Here is a 27,653-nt window from a genome sequence, read left to right as displayed (position 1 = left end):
TTTATAGAGCCTGGGAATTTGTCACGGGAAGATGGTCCTGAAGTTAAAGAACCACTTCTTTCAGCCACAGATCAGCCCAGTCTGGAGGTGTGGGACATAGAGAAAAGTTCATCGGAATCGTCTTTTGCTGATTCTTCTGTGGTTTCAGGTACTTGGAACACACACATGCTTTACAGGCACTAATTACTGCTTCCGAAGGACTCAGTTGGTGCGCCGTTGATAGCAGGCTCTGTTCAACAGAAAGAGAAAGTGCAGGCTTTGGGGTTTTGTCTTTTCATTAAAATAATATTTCTGGAGGAGATTAAATGAAAATAATTCCTCTTGGTGACTAAAAATGTTTTCAAAACTAATGCAATATTACTATGTCATGAATATGAGCACATTGGGTTCTAATTTTACTTTATAAGATATCCATGGTTCTTGTAATGTGATAAATACCATAATATCATAATGTCCTACATTTCTTGGTTTTCGAAGTACTTTCAAATACATGAATTGGTTTGACTCATCCAAAGCTCCGAGAGTTAAATAAGGCTGTTGCCTTCTCCCTGTTTGACAGACTGGGCTCTCTCGGAGAGGTTCCGCTGGGTTATAGAGACCAAAGTCAAGGTTGTGGAAAGGAAGACCACCGGGTGCTAGACAGGCTTGGCTTGAATTTCAGTAACTAACTGATGTGAGTGCTAGATACCACCATGCCTGCTTCTTCTCGTGTGGAACAGCCAAGGAAGAATCAAACGAATTTAATCCTTTCCCCTTTCTAATTTGTTTATAATAGGAAAATCCTTCTCTCTTCTCCTCTGTCCCCCAAAAGGCCACATTCTATTTTTCAACAGAAATAGTTGCTTGAAGTCTGTGGTGTGCTGGTAAATGTTTAACAAGCAGCTCTCTGGAGAAGAGAGAAAAGCCCTGCTCTGTAGCGCATGCCAGTCTTCGTGGTGCAAACACTCCCACCAAGGCTGCGTTCACGCTCCCATAGCGTGTCGCTGCACACCAGGTTGAATAGGTGTGCAGTGGCGCACAGTTTAGTTGGCATTTCCACCATCCAAAGACAATAGGCTTAACTAGCCTTGATAGGACTGGTAATAGTAAAATCTAGTAAGATGGCTAGACAGTGATGAGTTTTAAATATTCATTACCTTTGTTTTAATATAGTTTATTTAGTAAGTGCATATAACTTAATCTGTAAAAATGGCTGTGCTTAACATTAACTGGCTCACAGAACTCCAGAAAATTTAACAATTCGCTCTTGTGGGCGAGTATGAGCTGACTCCATCAAAGTTTACTATTTTCTACTCAGAAAAGTAACATAGTTGCATTGTAGGAAATTTGGAAAACATCGGAACATACAAAAAAAAAGGCTCTCCTGCTTTCACAGTGAGGTATGGTAGCTTCACCTTTGGGTGTCTGTCCCGTGGGTCTTGTGACATACCTGGACGTTTATACATAACGACATTTCCTCTGTATTCATTAGATACTCTTCGACAGCACAGTTTTAACAATTGAATAATTCCATCCATTGGATGCTTTATAACTAATCAACCAACTGTTGAACATTTAGGATGTTTCTTAATTTCTACATCATGAAAAAATACTGCAATGACTCTCTTTCTATGTATGCTTGATTTAATTCTTAAAAACAAATCACGTAATTGAAATTTATGGATCAAATGATTGCCACAGTTTTAAGACAGTTGATACTTAATGTCATATTTCACTCCAAGAATGTGTACCAAGCTACACGTCCTCCAGCAGCAGAGCGCTCATTGCCCTGAGGTCCCTTCTACAACAAGAGTAGGTAATATTATTTTTAAACTTTGCCAACTTGGTATTTTGCTACTTGAATTTGAATCTTTCTATTTCTAAGGAAAATTGTTTTTACAAGTTCATTCTTTTTGTTGTTGCTAATTGCCTATTTTTCTATTAGGGTATTTATGTTTTTGTTGGTGGTGGTTTCTATGAACTACCTAAGTATACAGGAGAGCAGTCCTTTGTCATGAATAGTACCAACATTTTTTGTCGTTTGCCTGCTATTTAGCCTTGCTTTTGGCTTTTGGGTTTTTTGTGGGATACGTCTGAGGTGTTCCCGCGTAGAGGAGTCGTCGGGAGGAGGGGCAGATTTTACTGATGCGCAGATTTTAGGGTCTGTGTGGGGCCTGAGATCCTGCCTTTCACATTTGCTCCCGGGTGATGCCACTACCGCTGGTCTTGGACCACACTTTAAGGAGGAAGGTTTAATGTACGAAATAGCAGAGCTTTTAGAATCTGAATTCTAGAGGACCTTTTTTTTTTTTTTTTACTTGATCAGCTGTGCTTTCGTGAAGAAATTATGATTGTGCAGGAATGCCAAAACTACTCTCTGCATGTGGGTTTTTCCTGTTCCAGTAAACTTCCTTGAAAGGCTCCCTGACATCTCTATGGGTTACTGGCTGTCTCCTAAATTCACACGAGACAGGGCTGAAGGCAGGACTGAGGCTGGGAGGCGACGCTGCATCTCAAATGAGGGCTTGTCGTCAAAGGCCGCCCGTCTATTGCGTCTTGTTGGCCTGTGCTTTATTATCTACGGAGGATTCTGAGTCTCAGCGAGGATAAAATTCAAGGCAAAACTTTAAAAACATTTCTGTTTTCTTACTGTTTTAATATAAAACTTAAAGGTGCATCAAGTGAAAAATATCTAGATCTTAATAATGGCCTTAAGGGACAGAAGAGGGTTTGTCTTTCCTTCATGGGGTTCCCTCCCTCCCTACTCCCCTCCAGTCCTTTCACTTCTTTAATTTAACAGATCTTTAATGAACTCCTTTCATGCGCCAGGCATGTAGTGCTCAGTGCTCAGCACTGTCAATACGGTGGTGGAACAAAACAGGAGCGGCTTCTGCCCCATGGAGCTTTCAGCTGACGGGTGTGTCTGCCAAACAGCAGTCACTAAAGAGCTGCTGCCCAGTAAGTGCTTTGGAAGAAAAGTCCATACGAGCACAATGTACACTAGTCTGAGGACACGTGAGAGTCCAGTGAACGGCACCGAAATCTGAGGACTCCATCCGGCTCTCAGATTTTAACCATCTCCCAGTCTGTGGGATTCGTGTGCTGTTGGACTTGTCATGTGGATTTGGGGACAGTTTTGTGCAGTCCGTTCTGGCCCTTTCCAGGGGAGCAGCACAGGGTGACTGATTTACGTCATTGGAGGGCCTGTGCTTTAGGCCCTAGACACTGCTGCTGACAGATGCGGGTCATCCCAAGTGTTTGTTTGTTTGCTCGATGCTCTTCAGTACAAAGAACTACTGATGTAAATAACTGTAAAGAATCATTGGCCCAAAGAAGCTATTGGAGTTCTTTTTTTAAATTTAAAACAAATTTTTGACTCGAGTATGTTCGATTTACAATGCTGTGTTAGTTTCTGGTGTACAGCATGGTGATTCAGTTATACATATATATGTTTCTTTTCATATTCTTTTTCATTATAGGTTATTACAAGGTATTGATTATAGTTCCCTGTGCTATACAGTTGGACTTTGTTGTTTATCCATTTTATATATAGTAGTTAGTATCTGCAAGTATTGGTGTTCTTTTGACTGAAGTTTTTGTTGCAAAATTAGTTATAGAGGGATTTTGCCTACATTGGCATTCTTTGACAGAATTAACAATCAAAATAAATGTGAAAATATTCAATAATCTCTAATATTCATTTGCACAATTTTGTTTTGTATATCTTATTGTTATTGATAATGTATAATCTTTATTTTGAATCTCAGTATACTTACTGGGTTAAAATTTCAAAAGCAGTTACCAAAGTAGCATTGAAAGAACTTATTGCTTAAGCTACATACATTCTATAAACATGAATTTTCATAGGCAAAAATTTAAAAAGTGACCTGAATTATTTCTAATTTTAAATTAAGACCTCTTTCATCTTTATTTCTGAACCAGTTTCTGAAGAATTTTTTTCAGTGCATAGTAGTCTTTGGGCATACAAATGTTAATTGTTTATATTTTTAATGCCCAGATTCTTTATATGTTGTATATATATTCTTTTTACTTCTTAAGACACCTGACAGGTAATTCACACTAGCATAGGTAACAGTGGCCCACCCTGAAACCAACTTTACTCACATCTTTCCTTCACCCTGGGGTGACAGATCAGAATTCCCTTGTGGGTAGTTCTGGAGAGTGATTTTGTCATGCCTCCACGTCGGGGGCTGGCGTTTCTTCTTCCTTCTCCTTCCAACTGCTTCCCATTAAAAAGTGGTTAATAATTAAGATATACCAAACTATGAAAAAATTTGCTTCTTTCCACATTAATACAATAATTCTAAAAGGATGTTTGAATAGTTCTCCAACTATTCGTAGAATTTTAATGCTGGATGTGATAGTTCTGCTTTCTGAAGTCACCTGTCATTTTCCAACAAGAAAATATTGGAAAACTTTGGTGTTTCTCTGGACCACAATTCCCTAGAAAATATCAGAGGGACACAAAGTCAACAATCATTTTCTTCTATTAAAAATAATTATAGCAAATACACAGCTATCTGGTTTATGTTAATTCTATAGGCTTACAGTAAAATTGGTTGTGCAGTTCTTTGTCATCGTCTGCTACTGTCGGTTTGTTAAAACAAGTGAGCGGTTATTTTACATTGACCTTTTGTTATACTATTTTAGAAATTAATGCCTTATAATAAAATAAAAGTAAAGAAAATACGGTTAAAATGAAATAATAAAATGTGTTGTATTTCGAATGAACTTACTTTTATGCAGAGTTCTGCAGAAAATCCCCCGAACTTCTTTTATCATTCTTTGTTGGATCTTGGGGTTATAAAACTAGAAAATGCAAGTACCGCAGGTTGGCCAGCAGAGGGCGCTTTCACACTTATAAAGAGACGGGAATGTCACTGTTCCAGGGTGGACGATTATAATGTAACAGTGCAGAGTGTGCCATGTGTGAATACACAGTGCGCATGACTGTGAATGCATGTGTATATTTTGATTTATATATTCGTTCACGTGAAGATTTTAAAATTCCACCCCAGCTAATGAGCTTACCAACCTGCTTGTTTTCAGACTTTAATACCTTCTTTTTCATATTCCCCCATATGTTCCACTCCTTAGGTTTATCCGGTGACATTATGCTTTGGAATATATTGTGGATATATTTTGCATAGATCATGTTCTGTAGGAGGGGTTTAAAAATTGACCTTTATAAAACAGCCTCGTTCTTTCTGGCCCAATCTGTTAGAGCACTTTTTTTTGTTGTTGTTTTGTTTTGCCTTTTTATAGACCAAAGTCCAATCTTAGATTTGGTCTATACTAATCTCTGTAAAAATGCCACAAAATTTATCCTTGCACTTGGGGACCAGAATAATGTTCTGTAGTACTAACCTCTAGAAATTTAGAGATTTTTAGAATCTCTAGAAATACATACCACACAGCACTTGAGAGCTTAGTGGGAAAGATAATTGATACAGCAGTCTGCAATAATACTGTGAGAGATCTCCCATACTATTGCAGGATTGGTCTGAATTAAGATAGCTCTCCTTTACATCTATATCTTTTCTAAATTTGGATACATTAATTATTGGGAACTAGAGATACCACTAAGGCAATCCAAAAGGCAAATATTTATTTGAACTGAGAGAGGGAGAGAGAAAGAGAGAGCGATGCTGTTGCTGACGCGGATATTGGTGTTTGCTGAAGGATAATACAGGCTTATATTTTACTGAAACCCACCAGGAACCATGTAAGTTAGTTATGTGACTTCCAATCGCATAATAGTTCTGGGAAGGTTATTGTTCATATCTCAGGAGAATATAGGTACTTTTACAGAAAGAAATCTCTGTGTAGCTAATACATGCTGGATTTATTTTCATGACATATTTTTGTGATTATAAACCTAAAGCTTTTTTAAAGCAGAGTTTTAACAAAGGCAGTGATTTTTTCATTTTAATTTGATCATTAGACCTTCTCTATTTTGTTGTGTGAATGAGGATTGGAAACCAGAGAATGAGTTGGTGGGGTCACATTATTGAGAGAACCAAGCATTGGGATATTGTCCTCACCCTCAGACAGTTTATAACCCAGTTCCAGGAAACAAGTTTCATGCCTCCAAAGAGAGACAGTAATCTATCTCTAGCAAAAGAAAAAATATTAAAGTAGGAGGGGAGAAGCCTTGTGAAGGAAGGAAGACTTAAAGAAAGCTTACCACAGAGGAGGAATGTGAGACATTTCATCCGAGCCTTAAAGGTCCTGTGTTGGATTAGTAAACAGAAGTGGCAGCCAACACTTCTGGTTATGTGGATGCCATGAACAAAAGTGCAGGTATAAGAAAGTTCAACATGTATTATGTGTGTGCAGGGGGCCGTGTTGATGATGGGGGAGGCTCTGCATAGGTGGGGCAGGGGGTATACAGGTAATTTCTCTACTTTCCACTCAATTTTGCAGCAAATCTAAAACTACAAAAAAAAAAGTCTATAAAAATTCATCCAGCAATAATAAACACATCAAAATCTAGCTGTAATAAACATAGCAAAATTCTATTAAAAGTATGAGTAGGGGAACAGTTGGATCAGAGGGGGAAGCATTTATGGAGGAGGGTGGTGGGAGATAAGACTGCTAAGATCAGTGAGAGTTAGGGGGTTTCTCTTACTGTGATTTGTACAAAGACTTGTTCTAAGGCAAAAAAATATTCTTAACAGTTTATTATTCATTGTTTGGACAACTATGCAATATTAGCCCAAAGCATGTCTGGTTATTTCAGATGCTGTTTAGAGGAAAGTCCTTAGAGGGCTGTATCCATCAAATGAGGGGAACTGGCTCCTCCTGGCCTGCAAGGGCTCAGGGTGCACATCTCTTCCCAACCCCACTCGGTGACACCATGCTGGTAGCTTGTAATGAGCTATGGGGGGAATATTAATACCTCATTATCGGCAAACACTTCTCAATTGTCACTTTCTTCTCCCCAAGAGCTACTGTTGAATATTTACCAGGAAGCCTTTAAACAAATCTCTCCCCATACTTTCCTCAGGTCTACTTGACTTAAATGGCTTTTCCTGAAGGATGCCTGCCAGCCGAAGAGGTTTCCAATTCATAATCTTCTATTTGGCCATTTCTACACCCTGTTATTACCAAGGCTTACTTTCCACATGGTCATCTGGCTTATCACTCATAACTGACTTGGCTTTCAGACTTTTTGCCTCTTTTACTGACCAGCAGTGAATGAATGGGTCATTCTAGTGGGTATGTTTATCCCCATAACCCTGAATCACTCTTTCCATTTGAGACCCACGTCCAAAAGCTAAAGGGCATAGATGATGTGATTTAAGCCAACATCAATGTACACAATTCAAATGTAATTCTGGCTGAAACATTTCAGCCCTGTGAATTCTATAAACAGGAGCAGAGGAGCTCCATGGATAGCCATGTGGGCCTGTGGGTCTAGGAGATTTTTTTCTCTTTGGGGAACTCATTTCCTAGAAGCTTGGATCCAGGAGAGAATATGCAAGGTGGGTGGAGGTGGCTTCTCTCCATTCTGCGGGAACACATGTTCCCTGGCACAGGGAGCAGACTCTGACAGACCAAAATGTGAGCGTGAGTGTGTGCGCGCACACGCACACATCCATATACATAAAGCTGAAAATAAAAGTCATCTATCTCCTCTCAAAAAAGATTAAGTTACTTCAAAAGAAAAGGAAATATGTATTATTAGTAGTATGACAGTAAGCACACTTAAGAAGCCCGTGAGTCTGAGTGTGTGCCCATCCAGGCACACGTGTTTGAAGCTTTAGGGGTGGTCTTTGCTGTTGCGGACTAGGGGGATAATGCCACTCGAAGAAAGGTGGGGATGGTTGAAGAAGTGAAGCGCATATGCATCGTGAGGTCAGAACTAGAATAAGCACACGACTGCCTGGCAAGTGAAATTAGACTGTTTGCAGACCTTGCAAGCACCACCTCTCAGGAGAGTGGATCTGTTGGTCCCCGTCTTTTTTCTCAGAATGCACAGAGGCTTTGGCCCCCTTCCTAATAAAATGCAAAACCACTTTCCGGCAAAGAGAAGGACAGCCTGAGGCAAAGGATAAAAAAGGAGAAATATTCTACAGAGGGAGAAAGGCATCTAGGCTGAAAATTGGAGGGACACTACCTGGTAGGAGCAGAAGTGAGAACCCATTTGTATCTTACCTATTGAAGCTTGGTTCTTAAGTTGCCTACACAATGTACTTATCAACTAATTGTCATAATAGCATTTTTCCAGCAGAGGGCATACTTTACATTGGAATAGATCTAAAAAGGCCTTCAAGGAAGAGGTTTTTTTCATTTGAAAAAATTTTTCTTGCATTTCTTTGGCTTCTAAATGGTTTGAAAATATTTTAAAGTATTTAAAGCTTCAGAGGATGTTAAATATAAAATTTCACAGATTCAAGTTGATATTTCTGCCTTATTAGTAAACTATTTAAGATGTGATTGTAAAATGAGACTATTTTTTCCGCCATTGGCTTATGGACTGGTCTGAGACACTATCATTGTAAGCAAAGCTGTTCTTTACTTTGTTGTTTACAGAATCATTACAGGAAATCCTTTCTTTTAACTGAATATGTATTGTTTTCCTTCACTCCAATAGAGTTTGGTAGGAATAACGACTTTCCTTCAACAGTTAGAAATTACCATAGCTAGTTTGGTATTTCCCCTGGAGGAGGTGACACCTATATAAAAGTTAACTCAACTCACTGTAGAATCTAGTTCTAATATTCAAAGCTCATTTAAGTAGCAACTTTATGAGAATTTAAGATTTGTTTCACTTTAAGATTTATTTCCTTGGTCTAACAGAATCATTCTGACAATAAAGGAGAAAGCAGAAACCACTATCCTATATTTTAAAAATTTAGAAGTTTAAGTCCCTTGTTAGCAGTGGCTGAGCTCAGATCTGAAGACAGATCTGTTTGACTCCATAGCACATGTTCTTTTCATGGCAACACCCAGTCTCCAGTTGACTATTTATCTGATCTATTTTAAAATCATAGACACATGACTTTATTTGTTAGGATGTAAGTCCAGATTGACATACTGCGAAAAGTACGAAGAATGAAACATGATAATCCTATACAATTAATTGCAGAAATTCTTGGCTTATAAACTTAGTAGGTTGGTTTAATTTTGTCATCACATAACACTTTTTTTTTATTCTGGCTTTTTGGTGGGTGTGTGTGTGTAACATGATTTTTTTTTTAGATGAACACAGGAGGAGAATCTCTAGGGGAAGGCAGTCTCAGTGTTATGGGAGATACAATATATTTTCTTTAATTATTAGAGTTATTTTCTCCAGTACTTCTTTTCTATGAAATCAAAAAAATATATCAAATGCATAAGAATTTGCCACCAAGGAAACAAAACTACTTTTGTGTTGAGAACCTAGAGATTTATATATCCTTAAAATGACAAAGAAATAGACCTCTACATAGTCACTTTCATTTTCATAATGACTGCTAATAGAATTATTGCAATTAATTTTATCTAGCAAGGACAGAAGTGTTCCTCTTTTACTTACGTGCAGAAAAAAGCTTAAAAGTTAAGTGTGGATGTTTAGAAGTAAAGTAAATGAAAGTCTATCAGTGAAATAAAAAATGTTAGCAAAATAAAGTACTCTGTAACTTTTTTTTTTTCCTGGAAAGATAAGCTGCTTTAAGATTGATAGAAAATTTGACATTACAGTGAAAATGTCCATATGCTTATTAAAAAAAAACTTTCATTTCACTTAACACTACGGACAGTATTACTGCTTGTTTACAAAGTTTCACAACAGATCATGAGGCGTGCTTGGCGTTGGGCAGAAACACTGGAATACTGGACTTGGATTCAGAAAATAAGACTTCCAGCTTTGCCCCTTTTTAGCTGTGTGATCTGGGTAAATCATTTAACCTGTCTGAGACTTGGTTTCTCACCTATGAAATTGAGGTGATATCTACCACATGGGACATTGAGAGCTTAAAATATAATTTACATTACATCTGGAAAACACTGAGCTTAGTATCCCCCAACACATTGCAGATTTGTTTTTTAACTCGAAATAATCCAGATAATGAGCTTAATTAATAATACCCTTTTTTGGTAGCAACTTTCTTTAATGTTCATAAATTATTCACGTGCATTGCGTTAAGTAGCTCCCCCAAACCTCATGTATGTTAGAACAAAGCTGGGGGAAAATTTTGACTTTACATATGCTTGGAGCAGGTTAAAGATAATGGTTTAACTGCCAGTGATTAGAAAATGAAATGAAAATCAAATATTATTTCTGTTTGTGTCATACTTAGTGGGAGACTTAAAAGACAGTGTTAGATTTTAGATAATATTTGTATTTTTCAGTATTTTTGGCATTGTTATCCATTCTCAATACTACATTTAAAACAACAAGTGAAAAGCATGTCAAAATTCACTTTTTTTTGCCTCAGAAATATGGGTCTAGCTTTCTAGATCTAGAATCATCCTTGCAGTGACATTTTCCCTGTCTCATTTTACACCTTGCCTCTTCCTTACAACTCATATTCTCTTTTCATCAGTACATCTGCCCAAAACACTCTTCTACTTGACAGTTCTATCCCACACTCGCCTCTGAGCTTCTAACAAGGCATACCTCAGGGAATTGCGAAGTGCCATATTTAAAATCTCTCAGTGAGATACACAGGTTTTCCCGTGTGATCATAAGTGATTCCGCAGCCTGAGTTTCAGAACTCATCTACGACAACTGATGAGCTCAGTATTTTCACATGAGTATATTTGTGTTGTGCTAATGTACTTAAACAGTGTGCAAGTCCATTGAGAGTTTTTTTTACAAATGTCTTACCAGCTTTCGTTTAATTTTTAAGGACGCTATCTTACATATTTAATTGGTAATAGCTGTAATTCCATTCTATTTCCCAAGCTAAATAGGCTTATCCAGATAGGAAGGGAGCTGTCACAGATGCTCAATGGAATACTAGTCGGTAATAAAAAGGAGCAAATTGCTGACACAAACAACGTGGATGCATCTCGAACATCGTATGCTAAGTTAACAAGGCCAAACATTAAGGCTACATTTTACATGAATTCATTAATAAGACATTCTGAAAAAGGCAAAATTATAGGGACAGAAACCAAATGACTGACTGCCAGGGGACAGCAGGAAGAATGTGACAATAAAGAGACTTGAGTGGATTTTGAGGTGATAGAAAAATCTTGGCTGTGATGCGGGTTACAAAACTGTGTTTGTTAAATTCATCAAACTATACATCTAAAAAGAGTGATTTTTACTAAAAAGTGTGTAAATTATACCTCAACACACCTGACTTAAAAAAGGAAATCGCCAGTTAACAGAAAAGAAGATACTGGTAGTTTTAAGGAGTTGTATATTGTCCCTTTCCAGAGAATTTTTATCTGTACCACACCGTGAGTCTCTTTTTCACTCATTCCATTTCTGGCTTAAATATGTGACCCTCAGACTAGTTTTATACGACTTAAGCCTGCCTTAGTATAATCTATTTAGTGCATTTGGGAGCTTGAGCATGAAGTAATAATCATCTAACAAGTATAAATATTATGAAATATTATTCATTGTAAAAACATTATTAAATGACACTCTTGCCCAAGTAATCCACCAACTACTTTAATTTTATTCCATTTTCCAATCACTAGTAGTTTAACTGCACTGCAAAGAACTTGTATCTACTATCATTTAATGGCTATCAAATCCTGTGCGGTTAGTTGTGCTAGCCCCATTTTATTTTTTATTTTATTTATTATTTTTAACTGAAGTATAATTGATGTACAATATTACATGTTACAAGTGTCCAATATAGTGATTCACAATGTGTAAAGATTATACTCCTCTTGTAGTAATTATAAAATATTGGCCATATTCCTTGTGTTGTACAATAAATCCTTGTAGCATATTTTTTACCTCATAGTTTAGACCTCTACCAGCCCCATTTTAAATAAAGGGAAGGAAGTAAGTCTCAGAGCATCGCCAACAGCAAATTTCACAAGTCTTTCTGACTCCAAAATCAACATCCGTAGCCAACTTTCATTTATTTTTACCAGTTGAACAATAGTTCTAATCCTTGCGGATGGGACTGCGTAAATCCTTGGAAATAAACTGTAAGGAAGGAGGTCTTCCCTTGAGGGAAAAGTTTTCAAAAGGAATCAGTACTGAGTACTGAAAAGAGAAAAATCAGGATTAATAAGTGAAGATGTACCCTTGCCACTCATATTAATTGTAACTCTTTGATGGAAGCTTGGTTTAATCATAGGAAAGAAAAAAAGAAGTATCTCCAACCTCACATAAGTTTCTAGTGCCACTGCAATGCCTGGCTTTCATGGTATTCTTTTGGAGTAAATTCTTTGTGAGATTTTAAACTTATGTTTATCACTGAACTGCTGTTTTCATAACCCATCAGTAGAACCATGTACTTCATTCATTATAATTTTTCTATAATTTATTACTCCTCTACCATTTTACATGAAAATGACTCAGTGGTTTCTGTGTAATACTTTTTGTCTAAATGACATTATCAAGCCTAGACCTTTTTTGGATGGAATTTACACAAAAGGGGATGACAGAAGTCACAAATCCTTGCAAATTTGCCTGAGCTCTGCTATTGGATGTATGGTACTTTACGTAGGTAGATAACATGTATTCGATTCACCCCCGGACAGCTGCTCATCCAGAGAAGAGTTTTTAAATGTTGCTTGCCAGAAACTCTTACCTTTTATTCCCAATTGTCTGGGTGTGCCTTCTCCACTTGCATTGAACTGTATGTACTGTGTGCTGTAGAGGTGTGCAGTTAAAATACGTTTATTCTCAGAAATATTTTAAAAATATTTTAAAATGTTTTCCTTTGCAGAATCAGACACAAGTTTGGCAGAAGGAAGTGTCAGCTGCTTAGATGAAAGTCTTGGACATAACAGCAACATGGGCAGTGATTCAGGCACCATGGGAAGTGATTCAGGTACTGCCTAACTGTTGTGTAAACCTTAAAAAGTGTGAAATAAGACACCATATAGTGGAAAGCATGGGGGCTGTTCATACCCTCCCTAATGTATTTATGCAATTAAAGCAATTCTTTTCTACAGTTGAAGTAGTTTTGGAACTTTGCCATTCATTTTCTTTAAAAGTACAACTCACAAAAAGTCTTAGAATCAAGCTTTCTGATTCTGACCCAGTACATATCTTTTTGGTCTGGCATATGGCATATTCCATAGAATCATGTAATATATTTTATTTATGCGATCTGTTTCAATGAATCTGACTGCTTTTAAATTGTGTATTCAATTTTGTACATTTATTCTCAACCCCTTCCTTTTTTAATTAAAATACATTGTAAATAAAAAATACTATCAATGAGATGAGTATGACTCTGTAGATAACAGCATATAATGAGTCCCTCTTAAAGTAAGAACTAGAATTTACACATATAGTTAAAAGAGTTTCAATTTGTATGAATCTCTCTTAGAGTTTGCAAAATGTTTTCATCACTAAATGAGAAATTTACTGGGTGTTTCCCAAATCACTCTTTATATCAGTTGACTATCCCACCAGCAATCAGTAAGAGTGCCTCTTCCCAATCCCCACACTTCAGCAAGACTTCGTCTTATCAGATTTCCTAACTCTTGTCAGTCTGATCATTTTCGGGTCTTTCTTCCTTCTTTGAATGTGCATTTATTTCCATTATTATGAGCTAAAATGTTAGCATCTTTTAACAATGGGTCCTTGGATGTCTGTTACATACCTTTCTAATATTTGTTGGCATGTTTGAAATATTTTATAATTAAAATAATCAAATTAGTACAAACAGAAAACAATGTTTTGCAATATGGCCGGCTAAGAAGCAGCAGCAAAGGACAAATTGAGAAACAAATTACTTTATTCTTCACTCATTTTGTGATTGAGTTGTAGAAAACACTTAGAACTGTGCACTTCAGATTACCCTGCATTGTCAGAAGAATGATAGACTTTTACATGTACACTAGGCCTAGAGGGGCAAAACAATTTATGTAAAGATGCTCACCTGCCCTGAAAGCTTTCCCAGTTTGAATGTGCCACTCTTTTATTTAAATGTCCTTTTTCTCTTAGTAACACTCCTGAATCGCTTAGAACAAGTTGGTTTGAGGAAACCCAGTTCACCAAATGTCAGTCATAACTTTAACGTTAATGAAAAAGGGTTAACTAATTTTCTGTTCAATTTGTCAATGTTATTAAGTTCTTGCCGTGTGCATATTTCTGCGGACTGTATTTGTTTTTTCTATGCTTGTTATACAATTGTTAAATTTAATAATTAACATTTTTATTAAATACTATTGATGTTAGAACTCAAAATATACTCTAGCTAATATTTAACATCTTTATGGTTTGGTTTCTTTAAGCTTCTGGACCTCATCCTAATTATTGTTTGTCTAAGTAAGGGCTTTTCAACAATATTCATTCGTTTAATAAATATTTAATGGATATTCTCTATGTGCAGAGCCTTTTGTCTGTTTAGAGCTGTTAGCAAGTGTAACTATTTACTGATTTTCAGTCTTCAGCCTGGCATGAAAGACGTGATAAAGCTGAATGCAACCTACTTTTAAAAAGCAAATACGTTTTCAAAGGCAAATACATTCGAAGACGAACAGTTTTAAAGGGCTCTCTTTGAAGTCCTAGATGGTCAGTGCTTAGAAACAAAGACTAGTGGGTATAAAATTGTGAGGTGGGTAGCAAAATTCTGAAATTATAAAATTTAAACTAAGAAGTTCCTTTCCCTCAGGTGCATGACATAGGCTGAAGTAGAAATCAATTCGAAAAAAGGTTTAGATAAATTGCAAATTGTTAAACACATATTGAATCACTGAAAGCACCAGAGTGTTCGGGATCATGTTTTAGCCCCTGAGGCTGACATCAAAAGGACTTTATTCCACAAGTCCTTTGTCCACCTTCAGAGGTTACCTAATGGGCCATAAGGATCATTGATGTGACCCAATACCATGACATTATGTTCCTTTGTGGAAGTATTGTTATGCCATAGTAAAACACAATTAGTGGTATTTTAAATATTCTAATTATACTATGGGAGGCTTTTTTTGGTTTTTTGTTTCTCATTCTCAAAAGGATATACTGCTTCTCACAAATTGGCAATATTTTTGGCAATGAATGTTGACCTAATATGTAGAAAGTGTTTCTTTACTCTTTCGAGGTAATATCTGTTAATATTTATCCAGCTCGAATGGTGTATTTTTCCGAGGTTACATACTATATAGGTAAAGGAATACTTTGTCGATTTCAAACACATGCAGTGACAGACCTTTTCTTTCCAAGAATAGCTCAGCTGTCAAAATCAATGTGAGAATGAAATTTGCCACATGGTGTAGTTCCAATAGAATGTTATTATTTAAGCCCTATTTGATTTCATTTTTTTGACCATTTATGTGGTATAGTGTAATTTTAAGGTTTTCAATCAATATTTGTTGTAGAGGAGGGCACGATGTTATTCAAAGCCTGTGCATATTTTAAACACCATTTTTGTTATTGCATTTAATTGATTTTGCTTTTCAAAGAGAGCCAAAAAGAAACAAACAACAAACAAACAAAACCCAAACATTTCTTTTATAAGGGAAATTGGCTCCTGGCTCCTTGACACTAGCCCAATTCTCTCCTTCTGGTGACAGAGAAGAGAAAATTCTCTTTTCATTGCTTGTGTGGATATGTTCTCCCATCCCTATGTCAGAGGATGTGATAAGGCAAGAATCAGGCTGAATATTTAGCACTCACCCAGCTCTTTTTCTTTGGATGCTGTTCTCACCATGAATCCAACTCTAATTTTTTCCATATTCACTCTGTGCCTCTCTTTTAAACTTGAGGTTACCCATCAAGTTTCCTAGACTTGACTCAAAAATATGGAATATATTCAGCTATCTAACTAGTTGCCAGATATTTTCAGTGGCCACAGTAGAGTGCCCTGGCCTCTGAAACCCTCGAAAATAAGGACTGCGTTCTTGGGAGTGCCTGGCATGTAGTAGACACCCAGTAAATGTTTACTTCAGAATGAGTTAGTGGTACGTGACTAGATAAGTAACAGTAAGCATCATGAATTTGATTCTAGAATTAAATTTTGAGCACAATAGGCCTTTTTTTGAATTGAAGCACAGTCAGTTTATAATACTGTGTTAATTTCTGGTATACAGCATAGTGATTCAGTTATACGTATATATTCCTGTTCATACTCTTTTTCATTAGAGGCAATTACAAGGTATTGAATATAGTTCCCTGTCTATACAATATGTGATACTAACTACTGTATCTAAAATAAACAATAGCCCTTTTAATGTCTTAACTCTTCTTAAATGTATTAGTACAACAAATATCTAATATGCATAAGTGATATTGATGTTTTACTCATGCGATTTCACTTTAAATTCCTATAAAAGAGAGAAAATTGCTCTAAGTTTCTCTTTTTAATTTTTCTTACCCAAGGATATACTAATAAGCAAAAAAAAAAGGGAAAAATGATTATTAATAAAGTACATACAACTCTTATGAGGGGAGCCAAATTTTATTATCTTTTAAAAACTCTATGCAAAAAAATATACCTACAGTGAAATTAAACAAGAAGAACTTGCTAAATCTTTTAATTAATTTCCTACATCAAATAGCAATTCAGCAAAAGTAAGTTCCTGGATCTTGGTGTTAAACACGATTTAAAATACATCTTCCTTTGCAAATATTCTGGCTGTTTTGGAAAAGTTGGGTGAAAAATGTTCATAATATAAGTGGAATATTAGGATTTTGATCATCTATGAAAGCCACTTATCAGAGAAATAATGATATTCTTTCTCCAGTTTGAATCTTGCATAAATATAATACAAGATGAATTGTTGTAATTGCTATGCAGTTCAAAACAAGCATGGAACGAAAACTTGGCAATATGTGTTTTTAAATGCTGGTGATCTTGAATGAGTTTTTCCTGATAATCATAGTAAATGAATCAGCAGATGAGCCAGTGATAACATATATGTATTGCATCTGTGTTCACTCAGCCATAAAGAAGGCAAATTTCCTGCCAGGCTAGTAGGTGACTCTTACTAAGTGGTATTTGGTGTGAATTTTCCTACCTGATCAGATAGTGCTATCACAACAAGTTAAAACCCAGTTAAATAGAATCTTCCAGTTGCTGAAATGGCACAATCAGCAACTTTTTTGAAGCTAATGGGATCATGTTAGTTTAGTTTTATTGCAGTCGTTGATAAGAGAACGCTTACTTCATATGTAATGAAATACTGATAAGTGCTGTCATTTCATTTTTTTTGTGATTACATAAAGCATAAGATGGGCTTTTAAATTGATCTAATATTTATTTTACTGCATTCCACATGATAAGTTATACATTTTTAGATCTTTTTTCCCCTGGCTAATATGGGGAAATATAGTCACTTCTAAACAAAATATTTTTAAACCAAGATATGTTATAATAATTTTATTCTAATGTTTATAAAAGTAATGTATGTTAGTAATTATTTTATCACTATTTTAAATTTCAAAATATATGTTAATTGGAAATATTTTTAATATACTGTGATTTGAGTTTCAGGGAACTATGAATGCGTGGAGACATACATAAGGAAGGATAAGGAAGTGATAAAAATCACATTCAATTAGACTAAATGGCAAAATTAGTCACAATTCCATTTAAACCAACAAAACTGTTGTTCCTTTTTCAATGCAAACCTACAGATTAAAGGCTGGCACGGGAGAGTTTCCCCTTTTCCCTAACTATTACTTCTGTCTAATCTGGTTGCCTTAAATGACAAAAATAGGATTTTGTGGACATTTTTAGATATTTGAGATAGATAAAGAGACAGACAGACAGATAGATATGCTTTTTGGTGTTGGGTTTGTCAGGTCAAGTTTTTCAAATGAAGGAAAGTAGCATCGGCTGTAATATTTCTTTGCAATAAAAAGTGAGGGGACCACAGAGCATAATTCCTACTTTCTCAGCTGCTCTGGACTTTGGGGTGGAAGGGCTAAGAGAAACAAGTGGTGTGGAACCGCTCCGCAAAGACGTGGCGAGTCGGCTGCATTAACCGTAAACTGCCAACCCTGCACCACGGCCTTTTCTGTCATTTCCCTTTGGCTTTGCCCGCGCTGTGAAAAGATTCCTGCGCGTTGCCCCCTCCCCATCTTCCATCCTGTTAATTTATTCCCTGTCCACCCTCATCCCGTTGGCCACTTACAACTTGGGTTATATCCTGCAAATGCAGAGCTGACACTCATTTGGTACAGTAAATAGGAAATGGGCTGGTTTGGACCACACATGAAAGGGAATTTAAGCCACAAGGGGCCTGTGTTCAGTTTCAGGCTTCCTAGCCTTAACTTTTTTGTTGCTTATTTTTCTTCCTCTTAACCTGCTTTAGATGAAGAGACTGGGGCAGAAAGAGCATCCCCTGAGCCAGAGCTGCATCTCAGGCCTTACCAACTGGAAGTGGCCCAGCCAGCCTTGGAGGGAAAGAATATCATCATATGCCTCCCTACAGGGAGTGGGAAAACCAGAGTGGCCGTTTACGTCACCAAGGATCACTTGGACAAGAAGAAAAAAGCGTCAGAACCTGGAAAAGTTATAGTCCTTGTCAATAAGGTATTCAAACAGCACATAGTAGAGCATTTATTCCCATTTTATTATTTTCTGAAGCACTTGTATAGAGACATTTGTAACAATGGATGGCACAGATCTAGTTTAATTAGGAAAAATGTCAAAATAGGTTATTTTAAATCTTTGTTTTTCCAGTTATATGTATATCTAAGTTATTAGCCTTTAAAATAGATTTTTTTTTTCAGTTAAACCAGAACATTAAACCAAATAGTTGTAACAGATGTATAAAGAGTATATTTACCCAGATTTACCCGTTAAGATGGACTGGCACTAATTTAAGCTATCATTGCATGTGAACATAAATGACCTCAAAATATCACTGGAATCTAGGATGGAACATTGTGTTCTAGAGTATCTTTAACCATTGACCCTTAGTCAAAAGTCACAAGAACTCTTTATTCAGAATATATATCATTTGATTTGAGAATAAAGAGAAAATTAAGTGAATATTTGGCTGATTTATATCAAGTTAAATAGATAAATAATTTATATCAAGTTAAACAGATAAATAATTTTCACATATTATATATATATAAATATACATCATTCAGTGCAACTGAGGTTTTCTTTAATATTCATATCTTAGGATATTTGAAGCCTATCTTCATAAACAGATATGCCTTCTTTATTTTCAATGAAATCTAGTTAGTTGAGCTTTATTCAGATAAATCAGAGTTTATTAATTTGTAAATTTGTAAATGGGAGTTATTAATCTTTACTGCTTTATGGAGTAAAATTGAGTACACTTTTCCATGACCAGAAACAGTCTTTTTTTTTTTCCATTACTTAGGTTCTCATCTGTTCCTTTATAGAAAATAGAGTAGTAGACTATGTAACTTTCTTATATATTTTTTTATTTCTATTATACTGAAAGTTTTAGTTGCAACCTGCTTTCAGTACTAAAGAAGCATACTCAGAATCCATGATCTTGCTGGTCTCTGTCATGTAGCTCCAGATGCACTTTGTATGTACCTGCTAAACCTAAAGACTGTGCCTTTGTACTTGTGTCCACTGTTAGAACAGTTTTGTGTGTGTGCTAATAGTAATATATTACAATTTTTTCATAGCTTTTCATGTATTTCCTTTATTAAGGTTATTATCTTTTGGAATAAAAGAAATCTAGGTGTGAATACTATCTCTACCCACCAGTAATTTGATCTTAGATCACTTACTAACCTCATTTTAGTTTCCTCATCTGTAAAATGAATAAAATAATACTGCCCTATACAGCAATCAAAAGTTTAAATGAGATAATCTAGCTAAAGCCTCAGAGTGACTTAGCAAATATTAATTCTTTCTTCCATCCCTTCCTCTTCACCTTTATAACTAAGGAAGTGGAATTTCTTAACCAGTGAGCAAGGTCTTAAGTGGCAAGTCCAGAGAAAAGAACAAAATTAACTGGATTGGAAACCACTTAAGCTGATACTCTTAATACCATTTGAACATTCTGCCATTTCCTTAAACTCATTCCTACCATCTGCTCTCCTAAAGGCTCTTCTCCTTGACTTATCTGTCTGTCTGTTGGTTATATCATCTCCTCAAAAGCATGTAGCCTCAAAACCTAGAAGTTATTTTTGATCAACTTCCTTTACTTCCCTGATCAGGTCATAGCATCATAGACTGTTAGAGTTGAAAGAGAACTTCAAGATCCAGTTTTCATTCATTGCCGAGTGGTTGTCTCACCTCTGCTGAGTAACTTCTGGTATCAAGGAGGTCCCCTTTCTAATAAGACAGCTCAATTCATTCTTTGAACAACGGACACTGTTGGAAAGCCCTGCCTGTATTCATCAGAATCTGTTTCTCTGGAATCCACACTCATGGTTAGAGTTCTTTCCTCTTACAAAGAGTAAGTTAAGTCTTAATTCTTCTGCCTTATGACAGCCCTTCACAGAGAGACAGCAGCAAGCATCATGTGACTCCAAAGTGATTTTTCTGGGATAAATATTTCCATTTCCTTTATGTGTTCCTCATATAACAAGACTTCCAGACCTTTCATCATCTGAGAGCTCATACTTTTCCAAACATTTTCTAAGACCCTGTTAAAACACAGCATCCAGGCTTGGACAAAATACTGTAGATGTAGTCTTAGTGCAGAGTGTGGGAAAGATAAGATGTGACACTTGGGCCATGAGTGGGTTTCCTTTGTCACCAGTGCTGGCACCCACAGATTCCTCTGGAGCTTTCCATAACTCAAGAAGCCTCAGCTCCTTTTCATTTGAAAATCTGTTAAGCCAGATCTCTCAGGTTATCTCTGTGCAGTTAATTTTTGAGCCTAAATGCAATACTTTGGTTTATTTCCTCAAATCATCCATGTTGATTGATCTTTTCAGGTTCCATGTTTTTGTATGCATCTAATGCACCTTCCTTTTTATAATAACTCCTTATCCTCTTAGTGCTGGTTGTAGTCGAGAGTCTTTCATCCCATTGGATCTAGGTGATTCTTACAAACCCACATTTGCAGCCATGTTTAAATGCTAAATTGTCCACATTAATTACTCACATTCCCTGCATTGCTGTGTAGACATTTAAGGATGTGTGTCTCATTCCTGATCCTCATCCCTGTTGTTTTCCCCTAAGAATTTCCAGAAATCCCTTCACTACGTCTTACATTTATGTCATAATTATTTATTTTATTATCCCATTTCTTTGAATTTTAAAGTAAATTTGGCTTTAATTCTGTTTGATTGAGTCAGGAAATCTCTGACCCAGTAGGTCAATATAGCCTGTATTCTGTATTTGGCCCAATGTCCAGGTGTTATAACCCTTGATCTAGGAAGGAGAAATCCTGTTCCCTAACACCATTTACTTTCATCCCCCTCACTCCATCCTTTCCAAAGTTATTGCCTTCAAATGCAGGGAGAAATGAAAACACCACCTGTGTTCCCAGACTTTCTATTTCCTATCTAGGGCTTCAACATCACGAGAGATAAATCCCAGGTTCCTTCAGGCACTGTAATGCAGCCCCGTATGATTCAGCAGAAGTGGGTAGCAGTTGGGTTTGATTAGTCTTGGCAGGCGCTCTGTCACATCTCAGGAAAAGGCTCCAAGAGGACCACACACCTCTCAATTAGCCGTGTCAGACTTGCATCTGGCTCTCCCTGTGTCCTTCAGTAGGAAGTCATCGCCACCCAAAGGGAGTATCAGGATTTCCAACACCTGCTACCTCCTGTGACATCTTTTTGTTGTATAGTCCAGAAGATGCTACTTCTTTAGAAGGTCTTGAATCACCTTTATGGCCAGAATCTCAGGTTTCTATGTCACTCTAGTATAGATATTCTTCAGTAATTTGGCAGCATGTGGTTATTTAAAGACAAATCAAATGCAGATCCTGTCCACAAAAAAATCTACAGTCTAGGAAATAAGAAGTATGTATTAATAATATAATAATGAATATTGTATTGCACTTTACGTTATCTCATTGAAACCACATGGCTACTCTTTGAAGTAACTATATTTCCGTATATTTTCCATTTTACCAATGGGAAACTTAGTTTCTGAGGTTTTAATTGGCCCATCAGGAACATGCAGCCAATAAGCGGCAGAGCTGAGGTTTCCTGCTAGAATAAAAGGAAGGTGACATATCAGGGAAGTTTTCCAAGTACTGGCAATATGTCAACCTCTATTTCATTTTATGTTTTTAACAATTCCACCACCACAAGTTAATATTTTCTTGACTTTATTAATGTGGACATTGAGATCATTAAGTAACTTGTCCAAGGTCACATAGCAAGCAAGAAGCTGGAATGTTTCAAGATGGCCTTGTTTCCAGAGCTCCCTTTCCCCTGGGGCATGCTGTCTCTTTCTCCTGAGTTTCATTTTCCTTCTCTTCCTCAGAATCTTTTTTGCTGACTTCCTTCTTCGATTATTTCCTCTCTCTTGTATAGATAGAATGGAAAAATTGGTTGTGAAACACTGAAGCAGAAATGACTTTGTGGAAGAAAGAGAAGAGCTATGGTTCTCAAATTTTGAAAAGACTTTAATATCATAATGGAAACTTCATAAAAGCTCGAGCTTCAAGACTCTGTCCCCAGAGATGGTCAGTCCCTAGATTCAGTAGTTCTTGGATGGGTCTCAGAGTCTGTATTTGCAAAATCTCTCAATTAGTTTTTTGGCAGGTAGACAGAGACTTCACTTTGGGGGAAAAAACCCCACTAACTGAAGGTTTCTCTTTCTATTCTTTCTACCCTGTGTTATGTTTTACTCACCAAACTTGGTTATTGATTTTAAATCCCTAGATTCCATTTAACCTCTTCTTCCCTCCACATTCACTCTTAGAAGCCTTTACCATTTCTACTAAATAATAATACACAGCAGTGTTCTTCATGCATTGTTCTCTAGCAAAGAGGGTCAGCCAGTTCTTATTTTTCACATAAGTGAAGCTCACCTCAAGTTAAAAAAAAAAAAAAAAGCATAGCACATACCTTTTAGTGGAAAGATAACCACTGATCACATTATCAGGTAATTAACATTATGAGGAATATAATGCACATTCCTTGATGTTTGTCCCTGAAACTATTCCTTCCTTCCTGCCAACTCTCTATTCGCCACACTGTGCACACCTGGGCTTCCATTATATAAATTCTTCTAAAATATAATCTTCAAGATGGCCTGGTTTTTCCTTTCCCCTAATACAGGAGCTACCCTGAATGGCTGGTGATGTCAACCCAGCCACCTTCAGCAGACACTACAACATACTGAGAGTCAGCTCTTTTTCTTTCCTACCATGCAACAAAACTTTTATTACCACTTTGAACAGGTGGAGCTATTACCAAAGCTGGTAATTTCTGAGCATAAATTGGGGCAGATGACTAGAGTGCAGCATAATGCCATCACTGGGCATTGTGAATGCAAGACAAGAACTGACAGCACCCCTCAGAGGACTAGGTGTGGGGGCAACTCTTTCTGGAGGTTGTAGTCAGAAAGAGTGAGGCCATCTTCCAGCCGCTTGCCTGTGAAGATGAGCCTCTGCTGGCCAAGGGGGAATGCCTTCTTTATTCTGGATCTTAGCCTTCATTTGTATTCTCCATGATATTGCTGGATTTCACCCCCAGGGTGATGGTCTTGCAGGTCAGGGTCTTCATGAAGATTTACATTTTCACCTCTTGGCCAATGTGAAGATACCATGAATCACCAATCAGGTAGAGTCATCTCAGTGCCAACGCACTCTCGCTCGGCAACACCTCCAAAAGAGTTTTCGCTTCTTTTGCCAAGACTGTTTGCTGTTGTTCCCTCTCAGCCACCAAAGCTAGTCCAGCTGTCCATCCCTTCACCTCTATCCATTCTCCTAGGCAATGTCTCACCCCTCACTTTTGGTTCTCTGTTCCCTCCAGGTCTTCAGGCAGGGTGCCTCTGGCCTGATCCCCAGACAAACAGAGGAATAAATCTACTCCACAACACAACTCACAAGAGTCCTGTGGACGGTTATACTAAATTTAAAATACTTTGCTTGGTGTTCATAGCCCTTTATAGCTGACCCTGTTCTACAAATTCAGCCTTAGTTTCAATTTATCTCTTCACTGACCCATGGTTTACAAGATTAAAATTCCTTCTAAACCCTTCTTTTGAGCAGTCAGTTGCTTCTTCCCTTTTACTGTCACTTTCTATGTGTTTTCATGGGTGATTATCACATTGTGTTGTGATAATCTGTTTTGTTTTGTTTAGTATTGGTCCTTATGCTCAGCTAGAATGAGATCTTGAAAGTTGTCAACCATATCTTAAACTTCTTTGTGTCCCAGACACAATGTCTACACCTAATGGACAGTCAATAAATGTTTATTGACAGATGAATGAATGGAATGATGGATAGGCTGTTATGCTTAATCAACTGATAATGTAAACACCCCTGTTAATGCTTGACCCCTGGTAGGCCTTTGATCAATACTCCTTTTGTCTGACAATGCTCTCTCTCTCTCTCTCATTTTAACTTTGGCATTTTTAAAGGTACCATTAGTTGAACAGCTCTTCCGCAAGGAGTTTGAACCATTTTTGAAGAAATGGTATCATGTTATTGGATTAAGTGGTGATACCCAATTGAAAATATCATTTCCAAAAGTTGTCAAATCTTGTGATGTTATTATCAGTACAGCTCAAATCCTTGAAAACGCGCTTTTAAACTCAGAAGAAGGAGAAGATGCTGGTGTGCAGTTGTCAGGTTGGTTGAAATGTTTCTTTCTGGAAACAGAATTAGTAGTAATATGAATGGTAGTAACAGAGGTTGTGTTAATTAAATAATTTTGAAATATTGATTTAAAAATTAATTTTGGTTTAAACTGTTTTCTATTGCTTAAGTTTTTATTAAAAGCCTTCTTTGAGGAAGCAAACAAAAAGTTGCAAGTTTTTAATAAAACCATTTTATTCTGTACAAGAATATTATTAAATCAAACACTTCCTGGACTTTCCATTTACTTTTATTTCTAAGTTTTGACAAGTTCTTTTTGTATGCTAATACATCCTGTTAGATAAGCCTTCTTCTCCATAGAATAAATACAGTCCTTTCTATTTTGTGGGGGATGGGAAGAAAAGGTAGGAAGGAGGAAGGGAAAGAAGTATATATAATCATAATAATTAAATGCAATGTTAAAAAAGGTAAAATTATTCCTCTTTAAATAGTGTTTTCATTTGCTAGAATAAAAATAAAATTCACAAACCTAAAAGTAAGTATTTTATTAAAGAACAAAGTATAATCCTGAGAGTTTTGGGGAATAAGTCATGGTTTAAATTCCATCCCATAACACTTTTCAGGTCTATAAACTTTAAGAAACTCATTTGTTAAATGGGGATGATATCTAACCGGGACAGTTTCATGATTAGAATATATAAACTTCCATATTTACAGGTGGCTAGGATAGTTGCATTTCCCCTTAAAAAGTGAAGGATGCTCCTGCCAGTCTTCTGCCCAAGAAAAGACACCCGCATGGCAGCTCCATTTACTTGCTTAAAGGGACTTTTTTCACTGTACATTGCCAGTATGGCCAAATAAACTATGATGATTTTCTTTTAAGACTTTTCCCTCATCATCATTGATGAATGCCATCACACCAACAAAGAAGCAGTCTATAATAACATCATGAGGCATTATTTGAAACAGAAATTGAAAAACAAGAAACTTGAAAAAGAAGACAAACCAGTGATTCCCTTACCTCAGATACTGGGGCTAACAGCGTCACCAGGTGTTGGAGGGGCCAGAAAGCAAGCCAAAGCCGAAGAACACATTTTAAAAGTAAGTCGTTAACTTTATGCATAACCCAAAGAGCCAAAGTTAGAGCAAATGCCAGTGCTTCTTGGGGAAGATGAAGTCCAAGAATCACGGAGTGAATGAAAGAAAGTTTATGATCATCAGTTAAGTGAAATCTATATGCTTCAGATAAAGTAAATACATTCAGTATTCTACAAAACAGTAATATGCGCTAATGAACAACAATGACACAGAACAGTAGCACAGAAATTAAGGAGAGCAAACATAACTCGGGAAAAATTGGGACAAATGAAATACTTTCTTTTAAATATCTACCCCTGTTGCTAAACTTAGTGATCTATTTGATATAGAAATATGCATAAACTGTGAAAGTTTCTAATTTTCATACATACTCCATGAGTTTCAAAGTTGCATGTTTTCTTCTGTGCCCTTTTTTGTTCTGTGTGATCCTCAGATTTGGGGTAATTCAAATTAATGAGAAAATCACGATAGGAGAATCTTAAATTAAAAATGTATTTCTTGTCAGCATTGTCCCCTCACCCAAAATGGTAACAACACAAAAAGTGCTTTTGTTGACCTCAAGCATCAAATGATTTCAGAGTAACTCACAAGATATGCTGGCACCCGAGGCAGTTGAATTTGTGTTTTAAGTCCCTTACTTTGAAGGGACTTAAAGTTGAAGTCAGTAAATATCATAGAGTAGACGGAGGCACAATTATTGGCTCCAAGGTATAACTTGTTGCTAGGATTAAGGACTAACTCCAATCCAAATCCAGGCACGTGCGCTTCGGCTGCTCCTAGCGTTGCACTGTCCTCTTTTATGCATAGAAGAAAGTAGTAATAAGACGCTTGGATGTCAGGATGGCCTTTAAAATGCCTCATGTAATACGATTATCTCATAACCAGCCTCTGCAATTTGATGCACTCTCTCCACAGCCATTTTTCCAGCTGGAAAATGGAATTTAAGGAATGAAAATAAATACATTTTTTCCTGAAATTTTCCACCAACTTGATTTAGAAGTTCCTTTTTATTCTCTCAGGATAAATGTTATTAGTTAATCAGATCCACAGTAAAGTAATACTAAAATGCTATGTTTAGCAAATCATGCTATCTATTTCTTACATGAGAAAGAATTCCTCATTGAATCAATTGAAAGGGCAAAGTAATTATTTGAATATTGAAAAATATCTTTTTTTCCAGATATATGCCAATCTTGATGCAGTTTCCATTAAAACCGTGAAAGAAAATATTAATCAACTTAAAGACCAAATAAAGGAACCATGCAAAAAGTTTGTAATTGCAGATGACACCAGAGAAGTATGTGCTTGAAATTTTATGTTTATTTGATTGAAAGATGCAAAGATTATTTTATACTGACCATCTGAAATATATTATTTCAAATTTTTAGCAAAGAATTATAGTTTTATTCTTCTTTATTGATATTGGGAAGAAAAGCCCTGCTGTGAGTTCTCTCTTCAATCCTTCTTTTAGCTCTCTGTGTTATGTGAAGAGTAGCCCACTGATTGGTTGACTACATAGAAGCCATGATGGGTGAGGGAGGGGAGGGTTGTATGGCCAAACTAGAGGGACAACCATGGCTTGTTTTGTTCTTTTTACTTTCTTAGTGAATTCCAGAATTGGTTTTCTGACATTGAACAAAGCCATTTTTCTGCTACCAGATCGTAGTTGACAATGATAATGAGACTCCTACCTAATTGGCATGTTTACTTTATTAGGGAAATCCTCATGGTAAAGAAGTGAACATTTACTTTAATGGTGTTTTCGTGATGAACATTTTCATGGATTATAAAATCCAACTAAGGGTCAGTTT

General features: G+C 36.5%; 1 protein-coding gene across 1 annotated transcript in view; it reads left to right on the top strand.

Annotated features, from left to right (window-relative positions):
- The window catches only part of IFIH1 (interferon induced with helicase C domain 1), a 50,784-nt gene that overhangs the window by 11,819 nt on the left and 11,312 nt on the right, over positions 1-27,653 (top strand). Inside the window, exons 3-8 of the mRNA XM_010971381.3 lie at positions 8-148; positions 12,852-12,956; positions 18,391-18,611; positions 24,567-24,777; positions 25,628-25,845; positions 27,023-27,139. Of these exons, the coding sequence (XP_010969683.2) occupies positions 8-148; positions 12,852-12,956; positions 18,391-18,611; positions 24,567-24,777; positions 25,628-25,845; positions 27,023-27,139 (1,013 nt within the window). The remainder of the gene's footprint in view (positions 1-7; positions 149-12,851; positions 12,957-18,390; positions 18,612-24,566; positions 24,778-25,627; positions 25,846-27,022; positions 27,140-27,653) is intronic.

The sequence above is a fragment of the Camelus bactrianus genome, chromosome 5 (genome assembly GCF_048773025.1).
Source record: "Camelus bactrianus isolate YW-2024 breed Bactrian camel chromosome 5, ASM4877302v1, whole genome shotgun sequence".
Classification (NCBI taxonomy): Eukaryota; Metazoa; Chordata; class Mammalia; order Artiodactyla; family Camelidae; genus Camelus; species Camelus bactrianus.
The sequence above is the reverse complement of the archived record's forward strand: the minus strand, read 5'-3'. Positions and strand labels throughout refer to the sequence as shown.